Here is a 12,380-nt window from a genome sequence, read left to right as displayed (position 1 = left end):
ATGGGCCAGCCCGCCCGCGCCGCCGCGCCCCTGCAGCGGGCGGCGGAGCTGCTGGGGGCCGCCCGGCTGCCGCTGCAGGCCCTGCGCTGCCTGGCCGAGCGCGCGTCCTGCCTTCTGCTCGCCCGCGACTACGCCGGGGCGCTGGCGGCGCTGACGCGGGCACAGGCGCTGGCCGGGGCCGGGCTCGGCGGGGCGGGGGCCGGGGCGGCTCCTGGAGGTGCCTTCCTGGACGTGCTGGCGCGCTGCGAGGTGTCGCGGGTGCTGCTGTTGCTGCTGCTGCAGCCGCCGCCGGCCAAGCTGCTGCCCGAACACGCCCGCACGCTGGAGCAGTACTGCTGGGAGGCGCCCGACGGCGGGGCGAGCACCACCGGCGGGGCGGGTGGCCCCGGGGCGGGCGGGCTGCCGCCGGCCGCCAGCTACCTGCCAGCAGAGCTGTTCCTGCTGCTGCAGTCGGCCGTGCTGGCGTGCCAGGAGAAGGACGTGGAGGCGCTGAAGGCACTGCAGGCAGAGCTGTGGCCGCTGCTGAGCGCCGAGCAGAACCACCTACTGCACCTGGTGCTGCAGGAGATGCTGAGCCCTGCCGGGCAGGGGCTCTGAGCGCCCGCAGGGACTGCTCGGACTGGTCACTTCAACACAGACTGTCCCGCTATTTATTTTTAATACCGACTCTGTAACGCACTCAAGCCATGGTTGATGAGCAGATGTGTTCACCTTGTGTCATAGTAAACTGCTCACTGTATGTACTGGATGTTGTCCTGCTTGGAAAAAGTGTAATCCCGAAGCGGAAGGGCCGGTTCGGGGCAGAACAAGGCTGTGCATTAAAGGACTGGCTGCAGTTAGTGTGTGTTGGAGGATTTGGGCATCTGGGGATCAAATGTTGCTGGAGTTGTTTTTTTAAAGAAAATGAAAGAGCCCACACAAAACACAAACAAACAAAACCCCAACAAAAACACAGAAAAAGGAGATTTTAATTTTTTTCCCCTCCTGAAAACGAGAGACGCTGCAGCCAACACGAGGCTGTGCATTTTCTGGTGGGTGAAGGGTGTTGGTCACTGACCTGCAAGTCTGGGGACTGATAGTGGTGGCCTGACCTCAGTCTCTGTGTAACAGCTGGTAACCCAAAGAACTGAGCCTGCACAGTGGCAACTCCACTACAGTTGAGGGAATTTGAGAATTAAAGTAGTGGTGGAGGGCGAAAAGGATGAATGGACTGCTAGCTTATTTCTTTTCTGCTGCTGTCTCTGTCTGCCGGGGAAACAAAGTAAAAATCTGTGTGGCAAAAAGTACATAGGAACAGCACAAGTCGTGTGAGTCCTATGAGGAGAGGCTGTGGGAGCTGGGGTTGTTTAGTCTGGAGAAGAGGAGGCTCAGGGGAGACCTCATCACTCTACAACTCCCTGTAAGGAGGTTGTAGCCAGGTAGGGGTTGGTCTCTTCTCCTAGGCAGCTGTCAGTAAAACAAGAGGGCACTGTCTTAAGCCCTGCCAGGGGAGGTTTAGGTTGAATATTAGGAAAAAAAATTTTTTACAGAGAGCGTGATCAGACACTGGAATGCGCTGCCCAGGGAGGGGGTGGACTCACCGTCCCTGGAGGTTTTTAAGATGAGACTGGATGTGACACTTAGTGCCATCATCTGGTAGCCAGGGCGGTGTTGGATCAAGGGTTGGACTTATCGGTCTCGGAGGTCTTTTCCAACACGGTTGATTCTATGACCTTTTTAAATTCAGACAGACGAAACTGTTACTAGAATTGTATCTAGTTGAGTAGCAGTGGTGAATGGGAGGAGCGGGGGCGCCAGGCGGGGATGCTCCTGCCGGGCGGGGATGCTCCTCCCCGCCGGGGCGGTGGAAGGGGCGCGGCGAGGGCCGGTGACGCGGGGCCGGTGACGCGGGGCCGGTGACGCGGGGCCGGTGACGCGGGGCCGGTGACGCGGGGCCGTCGGGACGGGGCGGCCGTTCCGGTGCGTGCGGCGGGGACACCACGCGGCCATGGCGGACGGGGACGGTGCGCAGCGGTGGGGAGCGGCGGGGGGCTCCGGGCGGACACGGGGGGGAAGGGTCTGCGGGCGGTTTTGCCCCCCTCCCCGCGCCGTTCTCCCTTTCCCCTCCCGGGCCTGCCCCGCTCCCCGCGCTCACTCCCGGCGTGTCGCTCCCGCAGGTTCCAGCGTGAAGAAGAAGAGGAAGAAGGAGAAGCGGGTGCTCGCCGACGAGGATGTTGCGGTGAGCGGCGGGGGTCTGCCCGGGCCGGGTTTGGGATGGTGGGGGGGCTCCCCCAGACCCATCCGTGGGGACGCGGTGGGATGGTTGATGGGGAGGGTGGGTAGGGATGGGATGGGTTTCTCCCGCGCCGTTCCCGCAGGGAGCGCGGCCGCCCCACGTGGATGCGGCAGCGGAGCCTCCCGGGCCACGTGGAGCGGGCGCGTGGAGGCGGCGGGAGCGCGGCCCGCCGGCTTTTCCCGCTCTGATCCCGGTGAACTCCTCTCCCCCGCAGGACATCCAGCACACGGAGGACTTTCTCATCAAGCCCGAGTCCCGGGTGCCCCAGCTGGACACGTCGCAGTGGCCCTTGCTGCTAAAGGTACGGCGGGTTCTGCTCGACCTCGTGGTCCGTCCCTGCTCCCGCTCCTTTTGTCCTCTGCCCGTGGAAGTGCACTGCGGCTTTGTGTAACCCCACTGCATGCAGAAATCGTGTTATCGAGTCTGACCAGCAGTATCATTTTCATCCCTGATGTATAAGTGTACCGTGTCCGATTTCTTGAGCTTTTTGTTTGGGTCTGGCCATAGCTTGTGATGTGTATAGACTCCCAAGTTGCTTGTGCTGAGTTTCTGGGGCATACTGGATTTATCCTCTGCTGTAAAGATGTGTGTTCTGTTGCTTTCCCATCCATTTCAGTGCAAGATTTGTATGTTTCTTTTTCTGTGAAACATTGTGGTTTCATTGTTGGGTGTGTTTGATTTTGGAAGTGGCCCTGACATTTAGAAATCAGATCTTGTGTAGCTGGGGGAGATGCATTGTAGGAAAGCAATGCTGAAACCAGGGTGAGCTCAAGAAGATTTGTAATTTCTGCTTCTGCTTGGATTTTGTAGAGCTTTGACAAGTTAAATGTGAGGACAGCACACTACACACCTCTTCCTTCCGGTGCTAATCCTCTGAAGAGAGAGATTTCTGATTATGTTAGGTGAGTGCAGTAAGGGCCAGAGTGGTTTATTTTTCTTTCACAGGTAATACCTTAACACCATTTTCTGTCTGGGTTTCCCTTGTACCTTTCTGCTTGACTCAGGGCCTTGCCAGTGATCGGTGAACATCTAATGTAAAGTTTGCTTTTTTTCTGGGACTGTGGCTAGTCTGTGGATGAACATGCAAACGCCTGAGGAACTCTCTGGGGTCTTTGGAAAAGTCCTTTGGCCTGCTAGGCTTTGAGACTGCTTGGAGTTTGGTTTCCTTTAAGTACAGAGCAGTCAGGGGAGAAGAGAACTCCTTGACCGTGGAGTATATCAACTGTTGTGCACGGAGCAGCTCAGTGTGTGCACTCTTGCTGTGTTTGCCCCAATGCTTAGCCCCTGCTCTCTACCATCTTACACTACAGGTCTGGCTTTATTAACCTCGACAAACCTTCCAATCCATCCTCTCATGAGGTGGTTGCGTGGATCCGGCGCATCCTCCGAGTGGAGAAGACCGGACACAGTGGCACTCTGGATCCTAAGGTGACTGGGTGCCTCATTGTGTGCATTGAGAGGGCAACACGCCTGGTCAAATCTCAGCAGAACGCAGGTATGTTTGTTGCCCAGGCCATTTACAGTGACTGGGGACGTGTGAAGTGCTTTTGGAGACAAAGTGGAGATTTCCAGTACTGAAAGGGCCAATCTTGGCCTTCAGTGCCTTGAACTTCAAGGGTTGCATGTCATTCTGAGCCACTGAGGACACATCCATGCTGTCACAAGTGATTTTTGGTTGCTTCTCTGGGACATGTACTGTTTTAAGTCAGTGAAAACACTTCTGACAAGGTTTTATGTGCTAGTTGAACTTACAGCCTTAGCCTCTTACCAGTCCAGTGAAATAAAAATTGGTGAAGAAATAAATGTAGCTTAGGTTTATTTCCCTGGAAGAATAACTGGCTCCAGAATAAACTGTGCATGCTTCCTAGGAGAGGTGGTAGTTAAGATTTCAGGGCCCTAGGAACATGTGGCTTTGAGGGAGTGTGGACCTGGAGGTCAACATTAAATGCAAGTGGCCACTCCTGACTGCTCTTGTCATTCTTTCAGGCAAAGAGTATGTGGGAATTGTTCGGCTGCACAATGCAATTGAGAGTGAGGCTCAGCTGGCCAGGGTAAGTCTCCCGTGCTCTCAGCCATGCTGACACCTGGCATGCAAAGCGTTGGGCACTGGTGGGAGATGAGGGGTCAAAAATGGAGCTCAGGTGTGCTGTGTGTGTGAGGTGATGACGCAGTTTATCCATTCTCTGAGTGCAGTGGTGCTGCCCTCCTGCAGCACCCCGGTTCCTGTTCTAGGGTCTGGGTGCTGCGCAGCCTCCAGACATCCTGCAGTCTCCCAGTGTCCTGCTGGGGGCTGCTGTGATGTGTGGCTGGCTGCCTGCAGGAGGGGAGCAGTGCTGGCAGGGCTGGAGCCCCTCTCTGGGGGGCTCCATCCTCACTGGGACGAGTGATGGTGTCTGATCACACGCTGCCACCTGATGGGAAAAGCCTGGCTGTGCTCACTGGCAGCTGGGGTGGCATCCTGACCACATCACAGGTTTGGATTGGCTTTATGAAATATGACATCACCAAATTATGTGTTTTCTTACTCATGGGAATGGTCATGGTTGCTGGAGACTCCAAGGTGCTCCTACCTTTGGGCACAGGTGTGAGCTATTGCTTCTCCTTCCTCCCTCAGGCAGTAGAAACTCTGACAGGCGCGTTGTTTCAGCGACCACCCCTCATTGCTGCTGTCAAACGACAACTGAGAGTCAGAACCATCTATGAGAGCAAGCTGGTGGAGTATGATCCTGAGAGAAGATTAGGTAAAACAGGGCTTTCCTGCCTTCTTCCTCTTAAGCCGGCAGCTGATAAAATTTTCTGGGAAATGGGCTGCTTTGTCTTCTTGGCAGATGTCTTAAGACCTAAATTCTCCCCACTGTCAAGCAGTAAGTGCTTCATACGTTGTTTTTGTGTGCTGAGAAGCAAATCCCATCTGTTTCTTGTACTGCTGCATCCTTCATGGAAGAGCCAAATGATGTCAATTAGATGACACTAGCTCTCAGGGCAAAGATGACCTTCATCTATCACCCCATTCTGATGGCTCTGTGAAGGATTGGAAATACGGCTTCTCTTAAAGGATGTGATTCATTTCTATGGTTCATTTCTAGATGACAGCTTTAAATACTCCTCTGTCATCCATTCCAGGTATCTTCTGGGTGAGCTGTGAAGCAGGCACGTACATCAGGACTCTGTGTGTCCACCTGGGGTTGCTGCTGGGTGTGGGGGGCCAGATGCAAGAGCTCCGCAGAGTCCGCTCGGGCATCCTGGGAGAGAAGGTAGAGTGGCAGCTCTCACTGTAACTAGCCCCCTTGAAATGGTCGGAATTGCGAAGGATTTCTTGGAACTGTGTGAGTTTTACTGTTAGGAGAAGGTTTAGGCACGTGGCTGCCGGGAGGAGTTTTGTGAATAGCCCCCGAAAAGTGGGAGCTCTTTCTTGTAGGTTGTCTGTAACCAAAGTGTTGAGTTCAGTTCAGGATGTTGCTCCTGTTCTGGTAATTAAACTTTGGGACAGCGAGTGACTGGGAAGTGCACCGTGGTGACTGAAGATTTGTTTTATGTCACCTGTGTTTCTCAGCCTACAAACCACACATTCCACAAGTTCAGGAGTGTGAGCTGTCAGCTTGGCATTGGCACAGCCCAGGGAATGTGTTCCATTGGAATGAGCCTGGGAGATGCAGCCTCACGTGATTTTGAATGCTTGTACAGTCTTTTCAGTCAGATCATAGATGGATCCTCCAGAGCTAATTTCTCTCTTTGCAAAGCTGCAGTATAAAAATGGAAGTGCTTCTCCACCTCTCTGTGCTCTTAGCACAGCTGTAATCACTGGCAGTCATTTCTGAATTCTAGGTGTTGGGTGCTTACAGCTGCTTCCAAGATTTATTCCATGTCACAGCTGGAAGAGCTGGTTAATTTAGACTGTCTAGAAGTCCCAGGAAGTTACGTTAGGTCGTATTTTAGTTTCCTGTGGACAGACCTTGTACACTAGATCCAAGTACTGTCTGAGATTAGGAAGGTTGAAGTCTGGTAGCCCAAGTCAGGCTACCCTCAAGCTCCAGATGGAAAGTATTCTTGCTTCTTTCAGAATGCATTTTAATGCTTGAGTTGGGCATTTGTTGTTCACTCCCTTCAGCACGTTTGCTGTTGGACTTTAGCTGCTTTTTTGTGTGTGTGTGTTGGTGTTTCAAGTTGGTGGCTGGTGAGAGAGTTTAGAGGGGTCGTGTCTTTGCAGGACAACATGGTGACCATGCACGACGTGCTGGATGCACAGTGGCAGTACGACAACAACAAGGATGAGAGCTACCTGAGGAGAGTCATCCTGCCCCTGGAGAAGCTGCTGACTTCACACAAGAGGCTCGTCATGAAAGACAGTGCAGTGAGTTCCTGAGGCAGGGCCAGCTGACAGTGCACAGCGTCCTCCTGACTTGTACAGCTTTAATATGGGGAACCAGGAGCCGTGTGACGTCCAATGCTGTCCTGATTGTGACTTGTGTAGAACCCAGTGAGAGCCACTGCCAGATCAGCAGTGAGATGCAAGAGCCAAGAATTAAGTGACAGAATCTGCTCTCCTCACTTGAGGAGGATGCTGATGGTTATGAGAGATCTGCCTCACCCACTGATAGATGCTTTGCTGTCTTCTTCCAAAGCCCCCAAGTTTTACGTAGCGGACAAAAATAGTTAGGGGTATTATTGCTGGCATGGTAATGGCAATGGGAAGCTAAAAATTAGAGGCACTCGTTACCTTGTTTTTACTTTTCTAAGAGCTATAAGCCCTCCTGTTCTCTACATTTTCAGGTTAATGCCATTTGCTATGGAGCCAAGATCATGCTGCCTGGTGTTCTGAGGTATGAAGATGGTATTGAGCTTAATCAGGAGATTGTTGTCATCACCACGAAAGGAGAAGCTATCTGCCTAGGTATGAAACTCCTCATTCTTCTTGTGCCCAGCTAACTGCAGAAATACCAGGCTGTGATACAGTGAATGAGTCCCCATGCAGAGAAGGTTTAATGAGTGCTTCCTAATGGGGACTGTGGGCCCAAGGCACTTGGTGTTGGCACAGTCAGTCCTGGGCAGGCTGTGAAGGGTTCATGAGCTGTGTGTGGTGCTCAGGTGTGCTGTGTGTGTGAGGTGATGACGCAGTTTATCCATTCTCTGAGTGCAGTGGTGCTGCCCTCCTGCAGCACCCCGGTTCCTGTTCTAGGGTCTGGGTGCTGCACAGCCTCCAGACATCCTGCAGTCTCCCAGTGTCCTGCTGGGGGCTTCTGTGATGTGTGGCTGGCTGCCTGCAGGAGGGGAGCTGTGCTGGCAGGGCTGGAGCCCCTCTCTGGGGGGCTCCATCCTCACTGGGACGAGGGATCGTGTCTGATCACACGCTGCCACCTGGCACATCACAGTTCCTGAGCAGATCAGTGCAAAGGGACTCAAGCAACTGCCACCTTTTGTGCAGTGACTTCAAAGGGTGCCCTTTAAAGGGCCTTCAGAGAAGCTGTGTAGGTGACAGGTGCTGACACGCAGTGAGGGTGCTCAGTGCTGCATGGCCCCATGTTCTGTCCAGACCCATGGGATTGAGGAGCCTTGGGAGCTCTAACACAGCCAGGCCATTCAACCCTGCTCTTTGTACTGCCTGCACTCTGGTCATCCTGGGGTCCTGGGGAGAAAAACATAAATTATTGGTAGGATTAGTCTTCTCTAGCTTGGTTCTGCAAGACTTTGGGAGCTGGCAAAGAGCAGCTCTGTTCCTTCCTGTGGTGGTGTGGTTCCTTGAGATGCCTGGGAGTGGTGTTGTTAATCCATGGCTGGCACACTTGCTGCCTTTGAGCAGGGCAGCTCGTGGAAGTGTTAGTCCAGAACCTGCTTCCAGTGAGTCTTTGGGGTGAGACAGCCCTGGTGGGGGGTGTTGGTCCTCTTTGTGCTGATAGTCTTGCTATTAAAGAGTTAATGGGCTCCCTGCCTGCTTCTGCAGCCATTGCCTTGATGACCACAGCAGTCATTTCTACCTGTGACCATGGCATCGTGGCAAAGATCAAGAGAGTGATCATGGAGAGAGACACATATCCCCGAAAATGGGGTCTGGGCCCCAAGGTGAGTGATGTGGGGGTGCAGTCTGTCCCAGTGCAGTGGTGGGAGCCCAACTGGTGGGATGTGGGACTCTGTGGTCCCCCTTGGGCAGAGCTGTGCCTGTGTCTTCTTCAGGGATTTCCTGTAATTCTGCAGCCTTCTGGAGCCATGGGGGTGGCACTTCCTGGTGCCAGGGAGTGATGGGAGCAAGGCTTTCCCTCCCAACAGAGCCTGGGCAGTTTTGCTCCAGGCCCAGCTGGGACCACTGTAGGTGTTAAGGAATGGGCTTCTTGGGTCTGTACAGCACCAACCCTCCTCTGGTAAAGAGCCAAATGATGTGAAGTGGTTGACATTAGCACTCTGTGCAAAGATGACCCTCATCTATCACCCCATGCTGATGGCTCTGGAGGGGCTGGGCAAGGAGCAGCTGCTTTTCCTTTTGGTGCAGCTGCAACACTGTTTAAATGCAAACTGTCTTGTGAGACACTAAATTGTGCCTGAAGAACAGGAAGGATGGGAACATCCATTGGCTCCTTATTTACTAATGAAGATGCCTCTGGTCTGAGATTTAGGCTGCTGTGCAGGGCATGTTTTGTGTGATTTACTAGAAGGTCCTTGGAAAAGCATTAAGCACACGGTAGTTGTTGGCTTGGCTTGTTCCTGGATTACCTCCTCTTAGGCTGAGTGGCTGAAGCCCCAGGAGGGAATCTTTCTTACCTGGAGCTGCAGTTTGACTTGTTACACTTCGCTCTCAGGCCAGTCAGAAGAAGATGATGATCCAGAAGGGTCTTCTGGACAAGCATGGAAAGCCCAACGAGAGCACACCAGATTCCTGGAAGAAGGAGTATGTGGATTACAGGTGGGTACAGGGTTTGTGGCTTCCTCGTGGTGTTCAGAGGGGAGCACTGTGCAACAAGGGCAGGGTTGGGTGCTGCTGTTTGATGGTGGGACACGTTAGGCTTGGCCCAGGGCTGTTGGCTGTCCCGACCTGTGTGGTGCAGTTGCATTTCTTGCAGATGTTGGGCAGTGTTGGAAGGAAAGTGCCCGAGCAGACAGTTATCCCTTTTTAGCCTGTCTTGTGGTTCTAGAGGGAGTCAGTCTGCTAAATTAATGGGAAAGGCCTTGCTGTTGCCCAGCCCAGCTGGCCCTGGTGCAGGCTGCAGGTCTTCCCCACACCCACTTCCCCACCCAGCTCCTGGGGTGGGTTGTGGAGCCCTTGTGAGGGGAACAGGGGTTTGTATGTGTGCAGAGCAGTGTGAGGCAGCAACTGTCCTGCTCAACCTGGGCATCTCTCCTTTCAGGGATTCTTCCAAGAAAGAAGCAGCTGCTGATCACCAACCTGTGTCAGAGCTGGAGAGGGCTTCAAAAGTGAGTATCATTAGTACTCTCTGGCTGTAGCATTTTTGGGCCCTGATGAAGAATGGATATGCACCACTTCCTTTAGGCAGCTTGTATTGGGTGATGGATTGTGTGCTGCTTGTTTCACAGGGTGTTCCATGTTGTGGGAGCCTAGACCCTCCACATATGCAGTGGCCCACAAGCTGGCTGTAAGGTGACCTGCTGAAGGCCTTACCCTCCCTGGGTATTTGTCTCTGGGATTCTGTGCTTTGAGTGCAGAGAACCTTCTTGGAGATGACAGTTGCAGAAAGGTCCATGCATCTAAAATTCCCTAAGTCAGGGCTTTTGCATGCCTCTGAAAAGGTGAAGTAGTGTTTTACATGAATATTTGGGATACAGGAAACCTTGAGAAGTACAGGGTGCAATACTGGCAGAAGCAAATCCTGGACAGCATATGCTGGAGGGGCCACTGACAGTCTGCAGGTCACCCTGCCTGCCCAAAGCATTGTTAACTGAAGCTGGATTGAATCAGGCAAAATACTGCAGTGGGCTTGCAAACAGTTTTCCCCTCGCCTGAGCTCTGTTGGAAGGTGTTGGTGTGTCTGACAACGTGTCCCCCAACAGAGGAAGCGAGAGTCGGTGAGTGAAAGTGATGAAGCTGTGACCCCCCCGTCCCCTGCCACCCCTCCACCAGAGGAGCTGAGCAAAAAGGAAAAGAAAAAGAAGAAGAAAGAGAAGAAGGCCAAAGAGGCAGCCGAGAGTGGGGGAGAGCAAATAGAAGTGGTATGTAATGGGTGCTGCCATGGTGTGGTCCAAACGGGGGGGGAGGTTGCTGTGTGTCCCAGATACCTCCAAGATAAACATCTCAGCATCCTGCTGTGCATGTCCACAAAGTGCCAGGCTCCCAGAGCAGAGAAAGATGTTTTACAGAGGTGCATTTGTAGAATGAACTGGCTGTTGGGAGATAGGGCAGGTGAGGCTTGTGGGGGTAGATGTGCAGTGGGGCAGGGTTGGGGTGAGCAGCCCTGGGACAGTTGATGGGTTCCTGCCAGGCCACCTCTCTGCTCTGGTGCCCTGTCGTGGGCCCTGGGGGGAGGATGGTGCTGGCATTCAGTCTGTGCTTGAGTGCTTTTATGGTGGTGAGGGAGCATTGTGGCAATGGGGAGCCTGCAGTGCTTCTGGAGTGGGGCTGTTCCTCCTGAAATGAGCAGTGAGGGATTCCTTTTTGGTTTCTTCGTGACCTTTCCAACCTCTCCACAGACCAGTGAGACCAGCATCAAGAAGAAGAAGAAGAAGAAACAAAAGGAGGTCGAAGAGAGCTCGGAGTAAGCAACTGGATCTGTCCAAAGCAGGCAACCTCATCATTAAGGAAGGAGGAATCTGAGGCCTTGGGAAGAGGAGGACTGGCTGTGTTGGCAGAGGGGCCAGCAAGCTCCAAGTTCTTTTCTGCTGTGTATGAGTGAGCGGGTGTGTTTGCCCAGGATGTGCCCTGCTCAGGTGCCCCTCTTCATCCTGTTTTAAGGGTTGCCAGAGGAGTGGTGTGCCTGGCTGTCCCTGCTCTGGGTTGATCTCTAAAGCTGAGCACTGTGATGCCAGTAGAAGCGATATCTTCAGGGAAGCTGTAGCTTCTGGCTCTTACTTGGTGTCTGTTTTCACCTAGAGGGTGGAATAATCTTTCTCCCCCTTCTAGTACTGCCTCTTCCTTTTCTTCCAAGGCTGAAGCTGTTGCCTGACAGTTACATGAATGTATTGGTGCCTGGAGGACTGGCTTTGTCACAGCCCATCTGAATGGGTTTGGATGGGGACAGTCAGATCGGTTATTGAAAGGGCTCTGCTTTGTTTTTAACTTGGCCACATGCTTGGCTTGACCTACATGAATTCAAATAGTCCACCCAGATATTCTTCAATACCTTGTTTTTACCTTTTTCACAAAAGGTAAACGTTAAAACGTTTACTTCCTCCTTTTTGCTGTATTGCCCAGGGATATGCTTGTTGCTTGTCAGCTGATCCCCAAACCCAGTGCCCTTGCCAGGGTGTACCTGTTGCTGTCTCTTTGCTCCTCTCTACCCACTTGTTGGATTGGAACTGCAGGGCTTTGGGTTGCCTTTCCTGGTTTTGGTGCCCAGTGTGCTCTGAAGGCTAAAAGTGGGGATGTTGCTGGGGAACAGAGGGTGACCAGGGGGTGACTGGCCTGTGTGCTTTTCTAAAGGGCTGCTGGGACTGGAGTCCTTGTCAGGAAAAGCTTGGTCAGAGGCAGCTCTGCAAGGGGCATTGGGTGTTGGGCTTAAGCAGTTTCAGAAAGACTTTTCCTGATTTCCTTATATGGAATGGCTTACTGGGGGTCAAAGATCTCTCAGTCACAGGGGTAGTGTGCCAGGATTTTAGCTCCTTTTAAATGGGGAAGGATCCAGGCTGCTTTGTTCTGAGATTCATCCCCACAGAGATTCTGTGACTTTTAACCTCATTCATTGCTTTTATCTTAACTGTCTATCCTCCCCTCCATAGCTGGAGATAAATGCAAGCAGTGGGGACAGCAGCTGGTGGCTGTCAGAACCTGAGCAGAAAAAAAAATAAAAAAGGTCCATTTTTATGTCCTCTTTTTTACATAAAAAATAAAAGTCCTGTTTTTAACCGTGTGACTTTGTCACTCATCTGGCTCCTCTTAAGAGGTTAGTGGTCTGTTCATGGGGAGGGGAGGCAGCTTACCACGTGCAGAGAAATGGTCATGATGGTG

The 12,380-nt window shown here is 52.9% G+C and overlaps 2 protein-coding genes and 6 non-coding genes across 9 annotated transcripts in view; all 8 read left to right on the top strand.

Moving 5' to 3' along the window:
- Positions 1-835, top strand: part of LOC113956499 (factor VIII intron 22 protein-like) — a 1,683-nt gene extending 848 nt beyond the window's left edge. The window contains exon 2 of the mRNA XM_027663157.1: positions 1-835. This exon is cut by the window's left edge and continues 27 nt beyond it. Coding sequence (XP_027518958.1) covers positions 1-597 — 597 coding nt within the window. The 3' untranslated portion in view covers positions 598-835.
- A 1,091-nt stretch (positions 836-1,926) lies between these two features.
- DKC1 (dyskerin pseudouridine synthase 1) lies at positions 1,927-12,208 on the top strand. Of its 2 annotated transcripts, none has more exons than XM_027663125.1 (15): positions 1,927-2,003; positions 2,157-2,218; positions 2,490-2,576; positions 3,086-3,177; positions 3,586-3,770; positions 4,262-4,326; positions 4,890-5,016; positions 5,399-5,529; positions 6,483-6,626; positions 7,046-7,166; positions 8,214-8,332; positions 9,064-9,167; positions 9,610-9,676; positions 10,271-10,429; positions 10,907-12,208. In XM_027663125.1, the coding sequence occupies exons 1-15, from the start codon at positions 1,988-1,990 to the stop codon at positions 10,973-10,975; spliced, it is 1,548 nt and encodes a 515-aa protein (XP_027518926.1). In that variant the 5' UTR covers positions 1,927-1,987; the 3' UTR covers positions 10,976-12,208. The 2 variants fall into 2 exon arrangements, with proteins under 2 accessions (XP_027518926.1, XP_027518927.1); XM_027663126.1 differs by lacking the exon at positions 10,907-12,208 and adding an exon at positions 9,797-9,860 and having other exon boundaries at positions 10,271-10,381.
- On the top strand, positions 4,430-4,676 carry LOC113956577. Its single transcript, XR_003530886.1, has one exon. It is a non-coding gene; the product is annotated as a small nucleolar RNA SNORD17 (small nucleolar RNA).
- On the top strand, positions 5,221-5,296 carry LOC113956574. Its single transcript, XR_003530883.1, has one exon. It is a non-coding gene; the product is annotated as a small nucleolar RNA SNORD83 (small nucleolar RNA).
- Positions 5,703-5,837, top strand: LOC113956575. The gene has a single exon (XR_003530884.1). It is a non-coding gene; the product is annotated as a small nucleolar RNA SNORA36 family (small nucleolar RNA).
- On the top strand, positions 7,374-7,620 carry LOC113956573. Its single transcript, XR_003530882.1, has one exon. It is a non-coding gene; the product is annotated as a small nucleolar RNA SNORD17 (small nucleolar RNA).
- On the top strand, positions 8,636-8,711 carry LOC113956572. The gene has a single exon (XR_003530881.1). It is a non-coding gene; the product is annotated as a small nucleolar RNA SNORD83 (small nucleolar RNA).
- On the top strand, positions 9,355-9,486 carry LOC113956576. Its single transcript, XR_003530885.1, has one exon. It is a non-coding gene; the product is annotated as a small nucleolar RNA SNORA56 (small nucleolar RNA).
- Positions 12,209-12,380: the final 172 nt, after the last annotated feature.

The sequence above is a fragment of the Corapipo altera genome, unplaced genomic scaffold (genome assembly GCF_003945725.1).
Source record: "Corapipo altera isolate COAL_440 unplaced genomic scaffold, ASM394572v1 107b, whole genome shotgun sequence".
NCBI lineage: Eukaryota > Metazoa > Chordata > Aves > Passeriformes > Pipridae > Corapipo > Corapipo altera.
This window is presented reverse-complemented; position numbering and strand designations above follow the sequence as displayed.

Bases quoted from the DNA above. Each gene is read 5' to 3' on its own strand.
- DKC1 (XM_027663125.1), top strand. The intron at 5,530-6,482 runs GTAGAGTGGCAG...GTGTCTTTGCAG, and splicing joins CGGGCATCCTGGGAGAGAAG to GACAACATGGTGACCATGCA. The intron at 6,627-7,045 runs GTGAGTTCCTGA...CTACATTTTCAG, and splicing joins TCGTCATGAAAGACAGTGCA to GTTAATGCCATTTGCTATGG.